This window comes from Aspergillus neoniger (assembly GCF_003184625.1).
Source record: "Aspergillus neoniger CBS 115656 unplaced genomic scaffold BO87scaffold_22, whole genome shotgun sequence".
Taxonomy (NCBI): Eukaryota; Fungi; Ascomycota; class Eurotiomycetes; order Eurotiales; family Aspergillaceae; genus Aspergillus; species Aspergillus neoniger.
The window spans coordinates 487,242-503,853 of record NW_020291150.1 but is presented as its reverse complement, the minus strand read 5'-3'; the positions used below and the strand labels follow the sequence as shown (position 1 = coordinate 503,853).

Genomic DNA, 16,612 nt, shown 5'->3' with positions numbered 1-16,612 from the left:
CGGCAGAAGTACCCAAACAGCAAGCTGGACCCATAATTACCATCCTTATAATAAACTCTATAGAGTAATCGTTATTGTCTATACCTTGTTTCCTCCCCGCCTGAATGTTGGTGATATTGCTGTCAGTGATACGCTTATTCTAACTTTGTCCATAATGTACTTAACCACGTCTGAATGGTACCTCCAGTCATAGCAGGATGTCACCTCGTAAGAGTGAGCAAAGGCAAAGAGAGAAATCGATGATCGACAGGCCGGTTGCCTTCCCCGCAACCTCTAGCTTTTCCCCCGCCGGGACTTTCCCGAAGAAGACTAGCTCCATTCCTGGGGCTTGGAATGTCTTCCGTGGCTTCATTTTGCGCTACTACCAGCTTGATAATTTAGCCTCCAGACTAAGGGGATTACATCTCACCACCACGCTCGCCCTCGTTCGGCCAGAAACCTGTTGATCCTAGCTTCGTCGGCCCAATTCACTCACTTTATCCGATCTTTTCATTTGCGCTCAGACTGTGGTCAGACCCGGACCAATTTCTCCCGCCCTACTCCATTGGCCCAGCCCCAGAAGCAATTGTGACAGCTACTACACTATACTACGGAGTACGAGGCAAAGTCACCCATGCTTTTTGGCTCCGGACCCCTAGCACACTTACCTTAGTCCACGCCTTGGTAAGATGACGCCTTTGCTCGGGTATTTTGTGAATGAGCTAAACATCAATCCAGGAATTAGCTGCATTCCTACCCCAGTTTCTCGGTCCCTGCGCATTGGTTTCCCCCGCCCGCTGGTCAGGCGCGCCATCATGAGGTAAAAAAAAAAAAAAAAAAAAAGGTCCAATTTCACTGTAAATAAATACTATGAGACCTTCCACCCGATCCGGCCAGGGACCTCTCCAGCTTCTTGGCTGCTGCCGCTCTCTGCTCTGCCCTGCCCGGATCACCCCTCGTATCTTGGTCATATATTGCTGCTGCTTCCTCCTCGTTACCATTCTCCTAGGCGTCAGAATGCACGTTAGAAGCTACCTGTCTGCCGTCCTGTACGGCCTGCCAGCACTGACCCAAGTTGCTGCTGCCAAGTCCACAGGGGACCCCTTCCAACTCTACACCATCAGCGCAGAGAACATCACAGCCAAGCTCATCCCCTACGGAGCACGCTTGACTTCTCTCCTCGTCCCTGACCGCGACGGCAACTTCCAGGATGTCGTCGTAGGCTACGACGACCCCAAGCAGTATCTTAAGGACAGCGAGACCAATCACACCTTCTTCGGTGCAGTCGTCGGCCGATACGCCAACCGCATTAAGAACGGCACGTTCTCGATCGGTTCAGATGTGTACCATATCCCCGAGAACGAGAATGACGGTGAAGACACGCTCCACGGAGGTACCGTAGGCTACGACCAGCGCAACTGGACCGTGACCGCGTACAGCAATTCCTCCATCACATTCACCCTGGTTGACCGTGCCTTCGAAGACTTCCCGGGAGACGTCATCACCCATGCCACATTCAGCGTGCAAACCAAAGTCACCCCTGAGAACCCCCAAGGTCTCCCTCAATTGACCACCAAACTCGTCTCCCTTGCCCTGACCGAGACAACCCCAATCATGCTGGCCAACCACATCTACTGGAACCTGAACGCCTTCAAGGACGAGACCGTCCTCGAAGACACCTGGCTCCAGCTACCACTCTCCAAGCGCCTCATCGGCACAGACGGCATCCTGATCCCCAACGGCACCATCCTCGACGTCAACGTCTACGACAGCGCCCCGGACTTCGTCTCCGGCAAACTCGTCGGCCAAGACATCGCGAAAGCCGACGGACTCTGCGGCGATGACTGCACCGGCTATGACAACTGCTTCATCGTAGATCGCCCTCCTCAATACGCAGCTCGTAACTCCATCGTCCCGATCGTCCACATGAACTCCAGCACCACCGGAATCAGCCTCGACGTCGCTACCAACCAGCAAGCTCTCCAGATCTACTCTTGCAACGGCCAGAACGGCACCATCCCCGTCAAGCAATCGCAAGTCCAGCGCAACAAGGCCGAGGGTGTCGATGGCGCTGAATACGTCAACCAGCATGGTTGCATTGTCATTGAGACTGAGGGCTGGATTGACGGTATTAACAACCCTCAGTGGGGTCAATTGTCGGACCAGATCTATTCTCCTGAGACGGGACCTGCTGTTAACTGGGCTACTTACCAGTTTGGTACTGTGTAAGTGGGGAAGATTTGAGGAAGGATTGAGGGGAACTTGATTACGTGCTCTAGAAATCCACGACCGTGTGTACATAATCTGATGCGCCATCTGTCTTTATCTGGACTAGCAATGGCACGTACAAAGAAAGTTTACTGCGTGCTTAGAAACGCTCAAGGAATAATAATGGGAAGAAATGACATTGCTAATAAATTTGCTGTAAGACTCTAACGGGTATCGTATCTACTGCTAACTGCTTCGACAATCTCAGTGAGAACAAAATCAGAGTGAGTTCAGAATGGTGCGGTCAGCACTACTCCGTAGGGGGAGAGGGGGGATAGACAACGATGGAAGAATTTTTCGAAGCCCCAATGTCTAATGCTTGTCTGACCAGGCCGCATAAATTAGCGTGGCCATGCGGGGGAAATGAGACTAGATTCAACCCCAGCCAGCCAAAGTCCAACTAGACCGGTCGCCTCCCGTGCGTAACCCCGAGCGCCTATCAGGAGCGTGCCCATGCTCCAGATCCCGACTAGCTCCTGCGAGGCCATGTTGGAGGTATTTTTCCCGCTCAATCTCGACTAAGCCCCGGATCTTGAGACTCGTGAGAAGGCTGGCTCCTGCCCAGGGTCCAAGGGATTCGACCTCCCGCAGGACACCTTGGACCGGCGGGTGTGTATCCTTGTCTTTGTTATTACGACGGATCTTTTGCTCGATGGGGTCGATCTCTTCTTCTGCTTGTGCATCTGGGGTTGATCGCGCAGCAGCAGCATCGGGGGTCTCGTTTTCACCCTCCTGCTTTGTGACGGTCGGCTTGGTTGGTTGAGAGAGTCTTAGGCCCTCAAGCTTTTGGCGTTGCTGCTCGATAACCTTGCCGCGGACAGGTGACCAGCCATACTTTTCCACCAGGAACGCCACGTCCTGGAGGATGCGCTGTCGGACGCCAGGGATATTAGAGCCTCCACCAATGAAAATAATACGCGACATGCACGTGCCGCGGACATCAGGAGGCAGGCTAAGCAGGACATGATACACCAGCAACGGCAACGGCTTTTCCTCGTCGTCCAACTCGCAATCGGCTAAGCCCTCCGCAAAGAGAACCTTTTCTACCGGTTCCGCGAGCTTGGAGAAAGGAAGGTCAATGTATGCTGAACCTGAACCTGACGGGGAGGGAAGCGACACCGTTGCATCTGAGTGTGAAGTAGTGTGTTGGTCAGCCGCTCCAGAATCCTCCTCTTGTGCCTCGGATGGCTGTTGCTGCGGTGTCGCCGTGGAGCCTTGGGAAGCCGCCTTGGGCTTGCACCACAGGAACCGACTGGCAATTTCTTCGCAGAGCTCATAATGAACGGAGATTTCGTCCGCCGATTGCGTGGCCCCGCTGTCATCGGAGAGTCGTGTCAGAAACCGTCCAGTTTCCTGCAGTAGGGACTTCATAGCCCTCGTGCTGCGCTTGACGGCCATTTCTCTGTATTCGTAGATACCGCTGACAACGGTTTCCGCCCATCCAATATCCACTACCAAGCCTGAACGCAGCCCAGCTGCGACCACGGCCATGGGAGCACTGGTTAAAAGGGTGATGCTTGGAAACCGCCAACGGCTAAACAGGGTTGACAAAAGCGATGATAGGAGAGGGTGTGGCATGATAGACGGAAGAACCAGAACCAGTCGTGATGTTCCCGCATCTGTCAACAGGTATTTATTGTAGGTCTCGCGAAACATGCGCTCAATCTTGTCGTCAATGAGTGCCATATCCATATCGCGTACATCCATCTTCCAGAGTTCATATGCACCAGCCCATTCGTCAGCTTTGACTGGTTGCGAGTGTGATGAGTCCGTCTCGTTGCTTCTCAACCACCCTCTGTAATCGCCAACCCTTCTCGACTCCTCTGGACCGCACCCAACCACACACATTGGAGTGCTTTCCCCCTCAAACCCTGCCCGAAGCCATCTTGCCCCAAATTCGAAAATGATAGCATCTTCTTCTCCGCGAAATGATGTGCTTGCGGAGGAGGTGCTTGCAAAGGAAGAATTGTTGGAACGGAGGTGATGTTGGGGCGTATGGGGCGAATCAGGTCTCCCAGATTGGCTGTGACGGAAGCTCATGGATATGGGTCGCCTATCGTCGAAAGCGGAGGTGGAGGATGTACTTGTCATGTCGTCGTCCGAATGAGTTGCTGGGACAGTCGCAAGGGTCGCTGCTCTATGGAAATCGCGGGGAAGGATCGGAGATAGAAGTCAACTTGCTTCAGGGACCCCGCGCAGATCATACTTCCTCTCAACCGATGCGCTTGATATGAGAAGGCTTAGATCATACCTTCTGCCAGCAACTTTCACACTTAAAAAAAGACTCCCAAATTGGGGGCATTTGGCATTTGGCGACTGGCGAGCGCGAAAAGGAAGCCGCGACAATCTGCGGAGGCTCTGGGCGGGCGGATCTACATCGGGCCGCGTCGCCCAGTTGCCGCCGTCAACAAACAACTCTCATCGCTGCATTAGTATTCGCCATCAGAGAGAGCCTGAGCTGCAGGGCAATTTTGTTTTCTATTGGTGTTTTGCTTTTGACAGTTGGGAACAAGGGAGGCTGTCCGAATGGGGATTCCGGGGTAAGTCAGCCAGTTCTGTAGGTGCTGTTTTGTGGAACTTTACTTGGGAGAGAAATATATTATCCCTTTCCAGTGCGCAAACAGCACTCATTCAAGTAGTTCAACGGCTAATCCGCTGATTACAAAGGCTGATCCATGCCATCGGCGCTGGTGAACGTATCTCCTTGTCAAGATTGGCCATAACCCATTTGGAGCGCACAGCTAGGCCTATTCGTATTGCCGTGGACATCTCGATATGGCTGTTCCAAGTGCAAGCTGGCCGGGGTGGTCGAAACCCCGAGCTACGAACGTTGTTTTACAGACTATTGAAGATTTTAGCGCTTCCAATCCATCCTCTTTTTGTATATGATGGCAAGAACAAGCCGCCTTTCAAGAGAGGCAAAGCCGTGTCAAGTCGCAGTTACGGAAGTGCACCAATCATTCGGCTCTCCAAGATCTTAGTCGATCTGTTCAAATTTCCGCGTCACGAGGCGCCAGGAGAGGCAGAAGCAGAGTGTGCAAGACTGCAAAGAGCAGGAGTTGTTGATGCAGTCATGACTAATGACGTTGACGCTCTTATGTTTGGCTCAACATTTACCGTCATGGGCTTTTCCAAGGAAAGTGGCAGCAGCACCGGGGCTGCAACACATGTTACCTGCTACCGCATGAACACCGCTGGCGATTCTTCGAGTGTGAAGCTTGATCGTGCAGGCATGATCTTGTTTGCCATGTTGAGTGGGGGTGATTACTTGCCATCGGGAGTCCCTAAATGCGGTAGCAAGCTCGCTGGCGAGATTGCCAAAGCTGGATTTGGCGCAGATCTTCTTGAAATCCTTGAGTCAGATGGCGCCGAGCTCGATGCCAGACTAAGCGATTGGAGAGAACGACTCCAGTATGAGTTGGAAGAAAACGAAAGTGGTTACTTCCAGACCAAGCACAAGGCTGTCCGAATTCCCGACACTTTTCCTGATCGGACGATTTTGTCATATTATGCGAATCCTGTGGTTTCTTCGACAGGCGACATCAGAACCCTTCAACATAGCCTCTCTAATGCTTGGGACAAGGACATAGACGTTGTCGAGCTGAGGAGATTTGCTGGCGACGCCTTCGAATGGAATTACCGCTCTGGGGCTAGAAAAGTGACCAGATTACTTTCCGAGCCGCTGCTGTCCTACCGACTACGCCTTGGAAGACAAGCATCAGCATTTCCCGCGAACTGCCCTACGTTGTCGAACAGCAACACGCCGATGCTGCAAAAGATCTATAAAAGCAGATCCAGCTATACTACCGACGGCTTGACGGAGTTCCAGCTGGATATGATACCCGTCGACATTGTTGGCTTGGATATTCTTGCAGATGAGCCAAATCCTCCACTTCCTTCTCAAGAGTCGACGGTCTCAGGGGACGAGGAAGAGGAGCTGGAGGATAATGCGGCATCGGTGCCTCAATCCCCGGTAAAGAAACGTGTTGTAAAGCGCTATGATCCTTATGCCTCTGAAAAGGTGTGGGTATTCGAAACCTTAGCCACGATAGGACTCCCAGAAGTCGTGAAGAATTGGAAACGAGAGCAAGCCGAGAAGTCGGCACCGAAGAAAACAGCGACGCGAAAGACAGGGCCTAGGAAAAAGGGGCCTATAGACCCGAACATGAAGCGAGGTAGCATCTTGAAATATGGTACCCTCACGAAGGAGCGAACCGAAATATCCCGCCACAAAAGCGCGCAGCTCTTAGAGGCAGCAGTCTCGGCCAAAGCACCTGCTGTACCAAGCCTGTCGAGTTCCCGTCAGTCTCAAGAATCTCCTAATATTTCAAGGAAGCCATCAGCGTCTGACATATCTATACAGCAGCAAGCATTGACTGACTCAAGTGATGATTCACCGAGTCTTGACGATCTAATCGACCAATTTTCTTCATTGAGTCATGCACCGTCCTACACAGCTATCAAACAACAGTCACCCAGAACCACTCGAGCACGCGGCAGAGCTGGAAGACAGCCTGCTTTAACAGATGCCACCGATTCGGAGACAAAGAAATTGTCTTCCGCAGAGAGTTCTCCAGCTCTTTCGCCGACCAAGGAGAATGCTCAATCAAGATCAAAACGCTGTACGCGGAAGGGGGATGCGACAGACCACAAGAAGCCTGCACTTCGTTTGATATCACCTAACCGTGCAGGCCGCCAAAATGCATCGAAACCCCGGCGCAAACAAGACAAATTGAAGTCTTCTTGCGAGGTTGATGAGCTAAAACAAGCGATATCTTCCATAGCATTGGATGACGCGCAATCGCGCAAGAACGCCACAGAACTAATATGCCTAGATGATGCTGGGCCCATGCCTCGAAGAAGCTCGCGCCAGAAGAAGGTGTATAACACCAGGTCTGGCCCTGCTGGGGCCGCTGAACGCATGGCCCGCCCTTCACCATCTGTGGAGAACGGCGAGCCTGTCTTAATATCAGAAGATAATGCTGTAGATACAATAAAGCGCCGGGATCATGAGAATCCCTCGAGTCGAACACAAACATCATCCTCAGTGAGCGAGCCCACGGAGCTCAAGCCTCGGAAAAACAAATCTTCTGAAAAACCAGACGACTGTCCATCGACAGTATCACACGTCGAATCTGTTGTTGTACATAACGGGTTCTGGACGACAGATACTAGCTCAAAACCTGAATCGGCAGAAGCTGCAAGTACGACCGACACTCGAACCAGTCGCGGCAAGAAAAAGCGGATCGCCCGTGTGAGCTTCTTGGACTTGACCTGAGCAGCAATGAGAGAATTGTGCATTGGTCCTTTCCAATACTTGATCCAAGTCTTGCCTTACCCTAATCTCTTGGAAATGCATTACAGGCGCATTGCTTTCGGGACCCAAACTTGAGTAAAGCATCTTCTTTGTACACTGGCATTCAAGTCATGATATACATCAAAGTCTGGACATGAGGAATATAGTCACTCCACGTCATTACAACATCTATAGAGCGTTAAAAGAAAGTGAATAGTAGCCCGTGTGTTTGTATAGATTTGCAAGCGCCAAAGCCACGCCGGTCCAGGATATCTATCTAAGTAATCATTAAACAAAAGTCCTTCTGCGGGCCAAAGTAATTATTTCCAAAGTCTTCCCCCCTCAGAGTAGTGCAAAACAGGGGGGTAATCGAGTGAGAGCTCAAAGAGAAGAGGAGTGGTGATGTAGTTGGTCATGGGGTAATCGGGTGTATGTATAAGAGATAAACAGGATGAGTAGGTAATTGGACAGAGGAAAAGGAAAAGAGGGCTGAAATGAATGATGAGTCGGCACTGCGGCTCACGGCTTGTCGCGCGCTTCAGCGACTATCCAAGCCATAGCAGTGCTGTGGTAATGAACAAAAAAGGGGAGGTATAACGGCATTAACTGCGGTAGTCCGCTCAACCAAAGACCTTCAGGAAACCCCACAATCCGATACCGCTCAAGATCGGGATAGTAAGATTATCATCCCAGCCGAAAATGTCCACGAACTCGCTTCCAGCGGCGACTAAGCCGGAGACGACGCTCATAACGCCGAGGGCCAACGGGCCCGAAATGACAGCGCTGGGGGTGTCCGCAGTCCAGCCGATGAGGTTCTTGATCGAGCTAGGAAGAAGGTTGAGCTGACCGGTGAACATGAACGATCCCTCGGGGTCATTGGGGAAGGTTCCAATGTATGGTACGAAGTATCCCCAGAATGCGGCTGCGGTCAGGACACCCACAAACCAGGCTCCCAGTGTCCCGGCGAAGCTCTTGCCCTTGCGCAGCTGGAATGTGTAACGGCCGTAGAGACGACCGAATGTGGAGGCTGCAGTATCACACCAACTGAGGAGCAGTACGCTCATAACTCCGACGTCTTTCGGGAGGAAGCGCAGCACTGCATATGTGCCCACAAGATACCAGATCACACCGTTGTAGCCGGAAACCTCTGTCTCGCGCATCAAAGCCCCCACGCAGCGGATATATATGTTGTTGACCTTGGTGGAATGGTGACGGACGATGTCTACCGTGGCTATCGGTACGAGAGCTCCGAAGAGCCATGGTGTAATCTGGAGAGTTTGAATGCCGCGACTGTACAAGTTGAGGGTTAAGAAGCCGATCGATACATGGAGAAGTTTGCGCGGGATCTCATGACGGTGTATAAAGGAGCGATAACGGCTGTGGAGAGGTATGAGACCGAGAGGTGAAGGCGATCGAGAGATGTCGTGCCAGCTGCCGCCGGGTTTCGCGATAGGTGATAGATACCCGTTGGACTCCGCATGACCATTCGTCTGCTTCTTGGGCTTTCCAGCGGGCAACTTCGGATTAGATTTTCGGGTACGGCGCCTTGTAGACTCAGGAGATTTTGGGCTGCGAGACCGCGCTCGTGAGCGTTTCGAATCCGAGTTTGAGGTATCAGGTGTTTCTTCCGTTACCTCCCCAAGTCGCTGCCGTCGTGCTGCGGAGCGTGTTGTAGGTCCAAAGTAATCGCCCGAACTTGATCGACGCTCAGACGAAGCGGGAGAAGGAGGAATGACTCGAGGAGTCTCCGGTATAGAACCGGGTTCAGAAGGCATATCGGCTGCAGGTATGGAGAAAGGTGGGAGGATTGGGCCGTGGATCAGCCCGGATAGCGGTCGCGGAGAGATAAGGGTGGGGTTGGAGGAGCAGGCGCCGAGTATGGGCAGACTGAACACTGTTGACGACGAAATCTTGGGCAATTATTGCGACAGAGGATGTTCCTGACAATATTAGGTAGATTATGAGTGTAAGGCTCTATGATGATGGTAGCACCAGGCAGAAACACCGCCTCGGATGACGCGCCACGCTTAGCAGAGGATCGGCATAACCACCAAAAAAAGCGCAAGTTATAGAGTCAAGAGAATTGATCCGTAATCGCCGCTCCTATCTTTAGGTGCACCGGCGACCGATGCGTGCAGATTGACAGTTGATGCTTGTTGACGCTCAGCTGAACTTTCAGCTGACTGGATTTCCTTCCGCCGAATCCGCGGTCCATCACGTGTGCACCTGCAGAATGGGCTCACCGCCTCCGGTATCTAATCGCCGCGTTTCTGATAAGGAAAAATTATCAGCAAAAAAAGATCGAGATTCCACGGCGGATCTGCGCAACATTTTCTACCCTATTCGGCATTGATCTGGGACCAGGCTGTGACTCGGAAGGACTACAGGATACAGCTACACTGACAATGGCCCCCAAACCACCCCCGGGCACCTCTGCCAGAGCTTGGGATGGAGTGACGCCCGCCCTGTCGGAATGGGTACTGGATGCCATTGCTTCTATGGGCTTCACCCGCATGACCCCCGTCCAGGCTTCTGCGATTCCCTTGTTCATGGCGCATAAGGATGTTGTGGTTGAAGCAGTCACAGGAAGTGGAAAGACCTTGTCTTTCTTGATTCCAGTTGTCGAGAAGCTTTTGCGCCTGGAAGAACCACTCAAGAAACACCATGTCGGAGCCATCATCATCTCTCCAACCAGGTTGGTCGTTCTGTGAAGACATTGCGGTGCAGTGCTGACAGTTGCGCTCAAGAGAACTCGCATCGCAGATCTATAACGTCCTGACATCGTTGCTCGCCTTCCATCCTCCATCCGCTGCCGGTCTCAAACCCTCCGATGAAGACGATGATGCGCCTCGTCAGAAGTTCCCCTCCTCAACCCTCAAAGTTGTCCCGCAGCTCCTTCTCGGCGGTTCGACCACCCCGGCTGAGGATTTGAGTACCTTCTTGAAGCGGTCTCCCAATCTGTTGGTGTCTACACCGGGACGACTGTTGGAGTTGCTCTCTTCGCCCCATGTCCACTGCCCTCAATCGTCTTTCGAAATGCTTGTCATGGACGAAGCGGACAGACTTCTGGATCTCGGATTCAAGGATACACTACAGAACATCTTGCGCCGTCTACCCAAGCAACGGCGCACGGGTTTGTTCAGTGCCAGTGTCAGTGAAGCTGTTGATCAAATTGTTCGGGTTGGTCTGCGCAACCCCGTCAAAGTCCTGGTTAAGGTAAAGGGCACGTCAGGTGTTCAGGATAAACGCACACCTGCTAGGTTTGTACCCTTATTTCTACCTTGTCAAAGCGTTCTATCACTGACATTCATACTAGTTTGCAAATGACGTACCTCTCAGCTCCCCCAACTCACAAATTCCCTGCCATCAAACACATCCTCTACTCGCTCGAGCCCGCCCCTCAAAAGACCATCATGTTCGTCTCAACATGCTCGGGTGTCGATTACCTCTCCGCAATCCTTCCTTCAATCATCGGCGATGACTTCCAGTTGATCCCCCTGCACGGTAAACACCAAGCAAACGTCCGCGAAAAGAACTTCAACCGCTTCGTCAACTCCCACACCCCCGCCATTCTCCTCACCACCGACGTTGCTTCCCGTGGACTAGATATCCCCTCAGTCGACGTCGTAATACAGATCGACCCCCCTTCGGACCCAAAGACCTTCATCCACAGATGCGGCCGTGCCGGACGTGCCGGCCGCAAGGGTCTAAGTGTGGTCCTCCTCCACCCCGGCCGCGAGGAAGACTACGTCAACTTCCTCGAAGTCCGCAAGACCCCCGTCGCACCGTACCCTCACACCCTCACCATAACCGACGCTGACGCCGCCGCCGCGACCGAAACAGCACGTAAAGCCGTCCTCGCAGACCGCGCACTACACGACCGCGGCCAAAAGGCCTTCGTCAGCTGGTTCCGAAGCTACAGCAAGCACCAAGCCAGCAGTATATTCCGCGTCGCAGACCTAGACTGGGAAGGACTAGGTAATGCATGGGGTCTGCTGAAGCTTCCCAAGATGCCCGAGTTGAGAAACTTCCAAGGCGACCGGACACTTGGCGTGAAACTAGACTGGGAAAACTACGCATACAAGGACAAACAGCGCGAGAAGCGCCGAAAGGAACAAGTACAGGAGAATGCCGAGAACGGTGTCGCGGACGACCAAGCTGCAGGCAAGAAGCGCTCCAGCGAGAGCGTCGCGTGGAGCAGGAATCTCGACAACCGGAATAAGAAGCTGAAGCGTCGGGAGGCTAAGCAGGCGCGTCAGCAGAAGGACAAATGGGAGAAAATGACGGAGGAAGAGCGTCAAAAGGTGCTCGAGACGGAGAAGATGCTTGAGCAGATTCGGGTGAAGAATGAAGAAGAACGATTGCTCAGGCGTGCGGCTAAAGATAAGGAATCTAAAGCTACTGGTGGAGATGATGATGAGTTCGAGGGGTTTGATTGATGGATTGATATGTCCGATTGGATTGGCATGTAGTATATACATTATAGTTTGGCATATTGTCTCTGATACCACGTCCGTATCTCAAGATTCTTTCGAATACAAAGAGTTACTAGAGCATCGGTCTCCTTTCGTGATACTTAACGCTGCTCCGAGTTCGCCGAATGCTGGACGATAGGGTGTGGCCTGCTTGCTTTTAATTGATGATAAGTAGCTCGTATTGCTACGCATATCATCATAATGCAGTTTAATTGATTCTGCTACGATAATGTCAATGGGAATTCATTTCAGCTGGTACATTTGCAATGTGGACAGTGTAACTAAGAACATAAATGCAACCTCGTTGCCTTCAACCGCTAAGATGCTAATGATACAAAAAGCAACGCAACTTTCAAATACACAAATGCCCATGCATTGTAAGACCACTAGATAAACGTGAATTTGGACAGTTTAATCCATAGAAAAAGCGTACTCATCTTAAAAGGCTAAGAGCAATTATTGCTTCAACCATTGTCCGCAAAATGTAATTCACGCTTGTGCAGCTTCGGATGCGCCGGATTCTAATTCGCGCCTGAACGCGTCAAGGCCAGGCTTCCAGATGTTGGTATAAGCATAGTCGACAGTTGAGGGATCCCAGATCTCATTGACAAGATCGATCACCTCGGGACCGAAACCTTGCTCTTCGTATGTTACAGGCTGAGGCCACACAAGGTCGTTGAGGTCTCCAGATGGGCAATTCTCATAGAGCCACTGAGCCTCACGGGCAAATTCATCGTCTCCAAAATCTTCAATAGTCTGCTGCTCGGGCTCAGGCGCAGGTGCGACTGCCGTTTCGGACGTGGATGGTGTTGATGTGACTGCGGGTGCGATGGCAGTTGCAGAGATTGCGTCGGGGGGAGCAGTCATAGGACTCGAGTATCTGCTTGCAGTACGAAGGCCACTAGGGGTTTTAGGCTTGTATTTCTCAGCCTGTGAGCGAGCTCTGGCGAGAGCCTCTTCGTCAATCTTCGCAGGAGTTGAGGGGGCTGGAGCCGCTTGACGTGGAGTCTGGCGGGACTCTGTAGGTGGCACACCACTGAGAATTTCTGGTTAGCCAATCTTTGTCTTGAGAAACAAGGAACAATATGTCATACCTTTCGGAGATACTAGCCCGAGTGGTGGTAGGTGAGCTAGGTGCAGGGGTAGGTGCGGAGGCGGAGACATTTGCTGAAGCAGAGGCCCCGCTGGATTCGGAATCGTCTGAGAAGGCGTCGTAATCTAACTGGAAAGTTCCCTGAACGTTTGGGACGAATCCAGGACGGCGGCTTGAAGACTCATCAGCAGCATGGGGAGCCGGAGTGGGAGACTCTGGGGCAGCATTCTCAGAATCGTCACCCATTCCAATGAAGTGCCTTCCACGGTATGGGTCGGTTGCACGAGCACGCAGTCGGAGTTTGGATGGTGTATCTTCTGGACTCGCATCGAAGCGGACTTTCTTCGACGAATGCCGCTCTGAGCGCAAGGCGCCGCGGACAGCTGTCTTAGCTAAACGACCAGATTTGTTTGGCTCAGTTCGTGGCAGCGGAATTTCTTGCTCATCCTCGCTTTCAGAGCTATAGCAGAAGTAATCTAAGTCCAGCCCGTAACTGCACCCAGGAGGGTTGGGAATCACGTCAGGCGACGGGGAGCGCTTCCGCTTCTTTTGCTTCTGTTCTTCTGCCTCGCGCTCCCGAGAATCTTGGCCTTCCACGCCTACATCTTTCTGGGCGTCTGGCGTGGCTGATTCTTGCGGTGTTGTTTCTTCTGTTGATGACTTGGAAGAGGGGCGAGACAGTAACGGAGCAGAAGACGGAGCTGCTGAGTCCTTCTTAGGGATGTCCCCAAGGTAGAGGGATCTATCAAAAGGTTGCGCAAAGAGAGACCAAGACTTGCGACGGCGCTTTTGAGGTGGCTCCTCGCTGGATCTGCGGCTACTCTGTGCTTGGCTCTGAGAAACACTAGAGGGCGCCTGAAAGGTTTGCGTCCGATCAATACGCTCGGAAGATGGTTGGGGAGGCGCTAAATTCTCATCAATTATATGGGCCAATGCAGATCAAAAGAGAACATACCTTGCTCTTGAGTAGGTTCGGGGGTCCTCCTGAAAGAGGGTAGGATCCTTGTGAAGGTGCGAGGTACGGAGTTGAGCAGACCACGGAGGTTCCAACCACTCTGGCGCTCCGGAGTGGCCGGCGGCTCGGGCGTAGAAGACTGTTCCTGTAAGCTTTGCGCCTGCTCTTGATCATGACTGGTTTCGTGAGCGTTATCAAGCGAGAAATCAAAGGTGGTACGCGGCAGCTCAGCGCATGGGAGCGCAGAAGACTCTGCTGCCTGGCGGCGCCGGTCAGCTTCTTGCTGGGCCAGCAATTGAGATACGCGAAGCGAGGTGGAGTGGATGCGGCCATCTTTTTCGGCTTGCCGTCTCCGTAGTCTCTCAGAATACGGAGTAATGTTCGCAGTTAGGGAGCGCGGCCGGGTTGCGGGTCGATACGGCGTGCTGCCGGGGGGGCCAAGGTTACGCCGCTTGTTTGCGGCAGGCGTCTGCGGGCCTTGGGCCTCTTCGTCGCTTGAATCTGCCCGGGCACGCTTCCGGGTCACTGGCAGGTTTGTTAGCCCCTTGTTCTTTTGTGGCCTTTTTGCCCGGATTCCCCGGGGAGCCACCGCATTGAGAGCAACAACCCCTGAGCCGGGGCCGGGACTACTCTGCGATTCTTCCTGCAGCGGCGACATAACCTGAACCGCACGGCGTAGCCTTCGCAGGATGTAGTCCAGGACCCCAAGCCGGCGGGTCGGGGGCTCACGGTTGGACGCGAGATCCCCCGCCAACTCAACCGACGCCGACGGCCCTTCCACGAGCTGCCCTGTGATGGGATGAAAGAAGCCCGTGGAGGGGACCTGTTGAGCCCAGTCCCAAATCCACTCTTGTCGAGAAGCGCGAAGGCTTCGGCGAGTGACGCGGGCGGGCTCAACAGGCTCTCCGAACGACGCGGTAGTCGACTCCATCAGAGTGGCAGCCGCCTCATTGGACGAGCGAGGCGCGAGATCATCCAAAGACAATCTCGCAAATGACGCGATAAGTGCGCCCACCCGCTCGTCCTCGACGACCACCACTCCTCCGGAGCCCGCAGCGGAAGCCAATGAGGTAGTGTTGAACTGCTCAGGGGATGTCACGACGGTGACTCCCCTTGGCTCCGCCACGGTTGGTTCCGCAGGTGGCTCAAAGGTGCGCTCTTCCGCGGCAGGAGTCGGGAGTGAGACTCTCTCTGTGGTTGCCGATGTCTCAATGTTGGTGGCACCCGACTCCTGCGCGGGACGCGGTGCCAGGGCTGCCTCGGTCTCATCCTCCGACGTCCAGGATGGCGTCTTCGACCTCTCAGAGAGAGGCGAGCCGACACTACTTAGCTCGTCGATGAAGGATTCGAGACACGAGGCAGCCCTGATACCCCGGGGATCCAGGCCATCAAAACAATCGATCTCCTGGGACTTCTTGGGGGATTGGGGGACCATAGGGGGGTGAGAAACACAGGGAATGTACTCACGATCAGGGGTTTCGTTCTCAGATACTGCGGGTGTTGGGTCGTCAATTTTCGGGTCCTCCCTGGGGGTAGTCATCTCTGCAGCCGTAGTATCTGTGGCGAGATCTTCCTCTGTATGGGTGGGCTGCGTCTCTTCGTCTGAAACGGGCTTGTCGGTTTTGCGTGTCGACTGGCGCGTCGTGCGCTTCGTTGTAGTAGCTTTCCGTGTCTGGGTCTTGGTTGTGGGCTTCTTGGTGGTAGTGGTATTCGTCTTCTTAGGTGCGCGCTGAGACTTTACACGGGTCGGGGGTTGCTCTGACGTTGCAGGTTCCTGGTGCGCAGCATTCCTCGCAGACCTGGTTCGACGCGGGGCATTTTCCTCGAGTGACACGAAGCCACCGGGCGAAGCTTGCTGTGAACGAGTACGCATCTTGACTGTGATGAAGGTGAAAGCAAAAAGGTGTTCAATTCAGGCTGGTGAAATCCAGCAATCTGAGACAAAGCCACCAACAAACTGAGTGACTAGAAGGGTGCGGGTAATGAGAAGAGGTAAGACAGGAACGAAATGTAAGAAACCTTTACAGAAAGGTGTGAGGACAGGTTGACAAAAGGCGATTAAGCTACCCTATAGGTTGCCGTAATCTTGATGCGACGCGGTACCTTGATCGGGAGGTATGAGAAGAAAGATCGTCTCGCTTAGTCGCGATTTGAGATCTTGAAGAACGCGAAGCAAAGGGACGTTATGGAGGAGAGTTAAATCTAACTTGTAAGGCAAGTTAGCACCTGCGAGAGAAGATATCCGGTGGGATAAAGAGTCGTGCAAATGAGAGATCGAAGCAATGTAAATCGGTAGCGCAAGTGCGATATCGACGAAGATACGGAGGGATGGGAATTATGAAGGGGAAGAGAGTGAGAGGGGGGAAGAGGCAGGTTGATAAAAACAATACTGACTTGTTGAAAAAAAACATAACACTGGCTTACAGTGAATGTTACCTCGTGTTGCTGGGTAATGTTGGTTATGACGCGTCAAATCAGCGCCCGGAGGCAGTCGACGATATTCACTTACCTCGGCGAGCAAGGTCGTGGTATAGAAAGATGAAGTT

The 16,612-nt window shown here is 53.0% G+C and overlaps 6 protein-coding genes across 6 annotated transcripts; 3 read left to right on the top strand and 3 right to left on the bottom strand.

The window, feature by feature from the left end:
• Positions 1-829: 829 nt before the first annotated feature.
• On the top strand, positions 830-2,397 carry BO87DRAFT_377959 (aldose epimerase family protein). The gene has a single exon (XM_025623687.1). The coding sequence runs from the start codon at positions 850-852 to the stop codon at positions 2,206-2,208; it is 1,359 nt and encodes a 452-aa protein (XP_025478374.1). The 5' UTR covers positions 830-849; the 3' UTR covers positions 2,209-2,397.
• BO87DRAFT_377958 (putative actin-related protein RO7) lies at positions 2,385-4,560 on the bottom strand. Its single transcript, XM_025623686.1, has one exon. The coding sequence runs from the start codon at positions 4,336-4,338 to the stop codon at positions 2,623-2,625; it is 1,716 nt and encodes a 571-aa protein (XP_025478373.1). The 5' UTR covers positions 4,339-4,560; the 3' UTR covers positions 2,385-2,622.
• Positions 4,561-4,773: 213 nt separating this feature from the next.
• BO87DRAFT_427449 (crossover junction endodeoxyribonuclease) lies at positions 4,774-7,525 on the top strand (the record flags this gene model as incomplete). Its single annotated transcript, XM_025627405.1, has 2 exons — positions 4,774-4,787; positions 4,915-7,525. The coding sequence occupies 2 exons, from the start codon at positions 4,774-4,776 to the stop codon at positions 7,523-7,525; spliced, it is 2,625 nt and encodes an 874-aa protein (XP_025478372.1).
• A 147-nt stretch (positions 7,526-7,672) lies between these two features.
• On the bottom strand, positions 7,673-9,692 carry BO87DRAFT_377957 (diacylglycerol/polyprenol kinase family protein). Its single transcript, XM_025623685.1, has one exon. It carries the CDS (start codon positions 9,316-9,318, stop codon positions 8,164-8,166), a length of 1,155 nt encoding a protein of 384 aa, XP_025478371.1. The 5' UTR covers positions 9,319-9,692; the 3' UTR covers positions 7,673-8,163.
• A 153-nt stretch (positions 9,693-9,845) lies between these two features.
• On the top strand, positions 9,846-12,157 carry spb4 (ATP-dependent RNA helicase SPB4). Its single transcript, XM_025620570.1, has 3 exons — positions 9,846-10,238; positions 10,291-10,803; positions 10,860-12,157. The coding sequence occupies exons 1-3, from the start codon at positions 9,949-9,951 to the stop codon at positions 11,980-11,982; spliced, it is 1,926 nt and encodes a 641-aa protein (XP_025478370.1). The 5' UTR covers positions 9,846-9,948; the 3' UTR covers positions 11,983-12,157.
• Positions 12,158-12,244: 87 nt separating this feature from the next.
• On the bottom strand, positions 12,245-16,094 carry BO87DRAFT_100676 (uncharacterized protein). Its single transcript, XM_025617789.1, has 4 exons — positions 15,534-16,094; positions 14,067-14,591; positions 13,113-14,016; positions 12,245-13,054 (listed from the first exon to the last, which is right to left on the bottom strand). The coding sequence occupies exons 1-4, from the start codon at positions 15,937-15,939 to the stop codon at positions 12,508-12,510; spliced, it is 2,382 nt and encodes a 793-aa protein (XP_025478369.1). The 5' UTR covers positions 15,940-16,094; the 3' UTR covers positions 12,245-12,507.
• Positions 16,095-16,612: the final 518 nt, after the last annotated feature.

Bases quoted from the DNA above. Each gene is read 5' to 3' on its own strand.
- BO87DRAFT_377959 (XM_025623687.1), top strand. From the start codon at position 850: ATGAGACCTTCCACCCGATCCGGCCAGGGACCTCTCCAGCTTCTTGGC.
- spb4 (XM_025620570.1), top strand. From the start codon at position 9,949: ATGGCCCCCAAACCACCCCCGGGCACCTCTGCCAGAGCTTGGGATGGA. The intron at 10,239-10,290 runs GTTGGTCGTTCT...GTTGCGCTCAAG, and splicing joins ATCATCATCTCTCCAACCAG to AGAACTCGCATCGCAGATCT. The intron at 10,804-10,859 runs GTTTGTACCCTT...CATTCATACTAG, and splicing joins GATAAACGCACACCTGCTAG to TTTGCAAATGACGTACCTCT.
- BO87DRAFT_377958 (XM_025623686.1), bottom strand. From the start codon at position 4,338: ATGACAAGTACATCCTCCACCTCCGCTTTCGACGATAGGCGACCCATA.
- BO87DRAFT_100676 (XM_025617789.1), bottom strand. From the start codon at position 15,939: ATGCGTACTCGTTCACAGCAAGCTTCGCCCGGTGGCTTCGTGTCACTC. The intron at 14,592-15,533 runs GTGAGTACATTC...CAAACCTGCCAG, and splicing joins TGAGAACGAAACCCCTGATC to TGACCCGGAAGCGTGCCCGG. The intron at 13,055-13,112 runs GTATGACATATT...AGAAATTCTCAG, and splicing joins CGGGCTAGTATCTCCGAAAG to TGGTGTGCCACCTACAGAGT.
- BO87DRAFT_377957 (XM_025623685.1), bottom strand. From the start codon at position 9,318: ATGCCTTCTGAACCCGGTTCTATACCGGAGACTCCTCGAGTCATTCCT.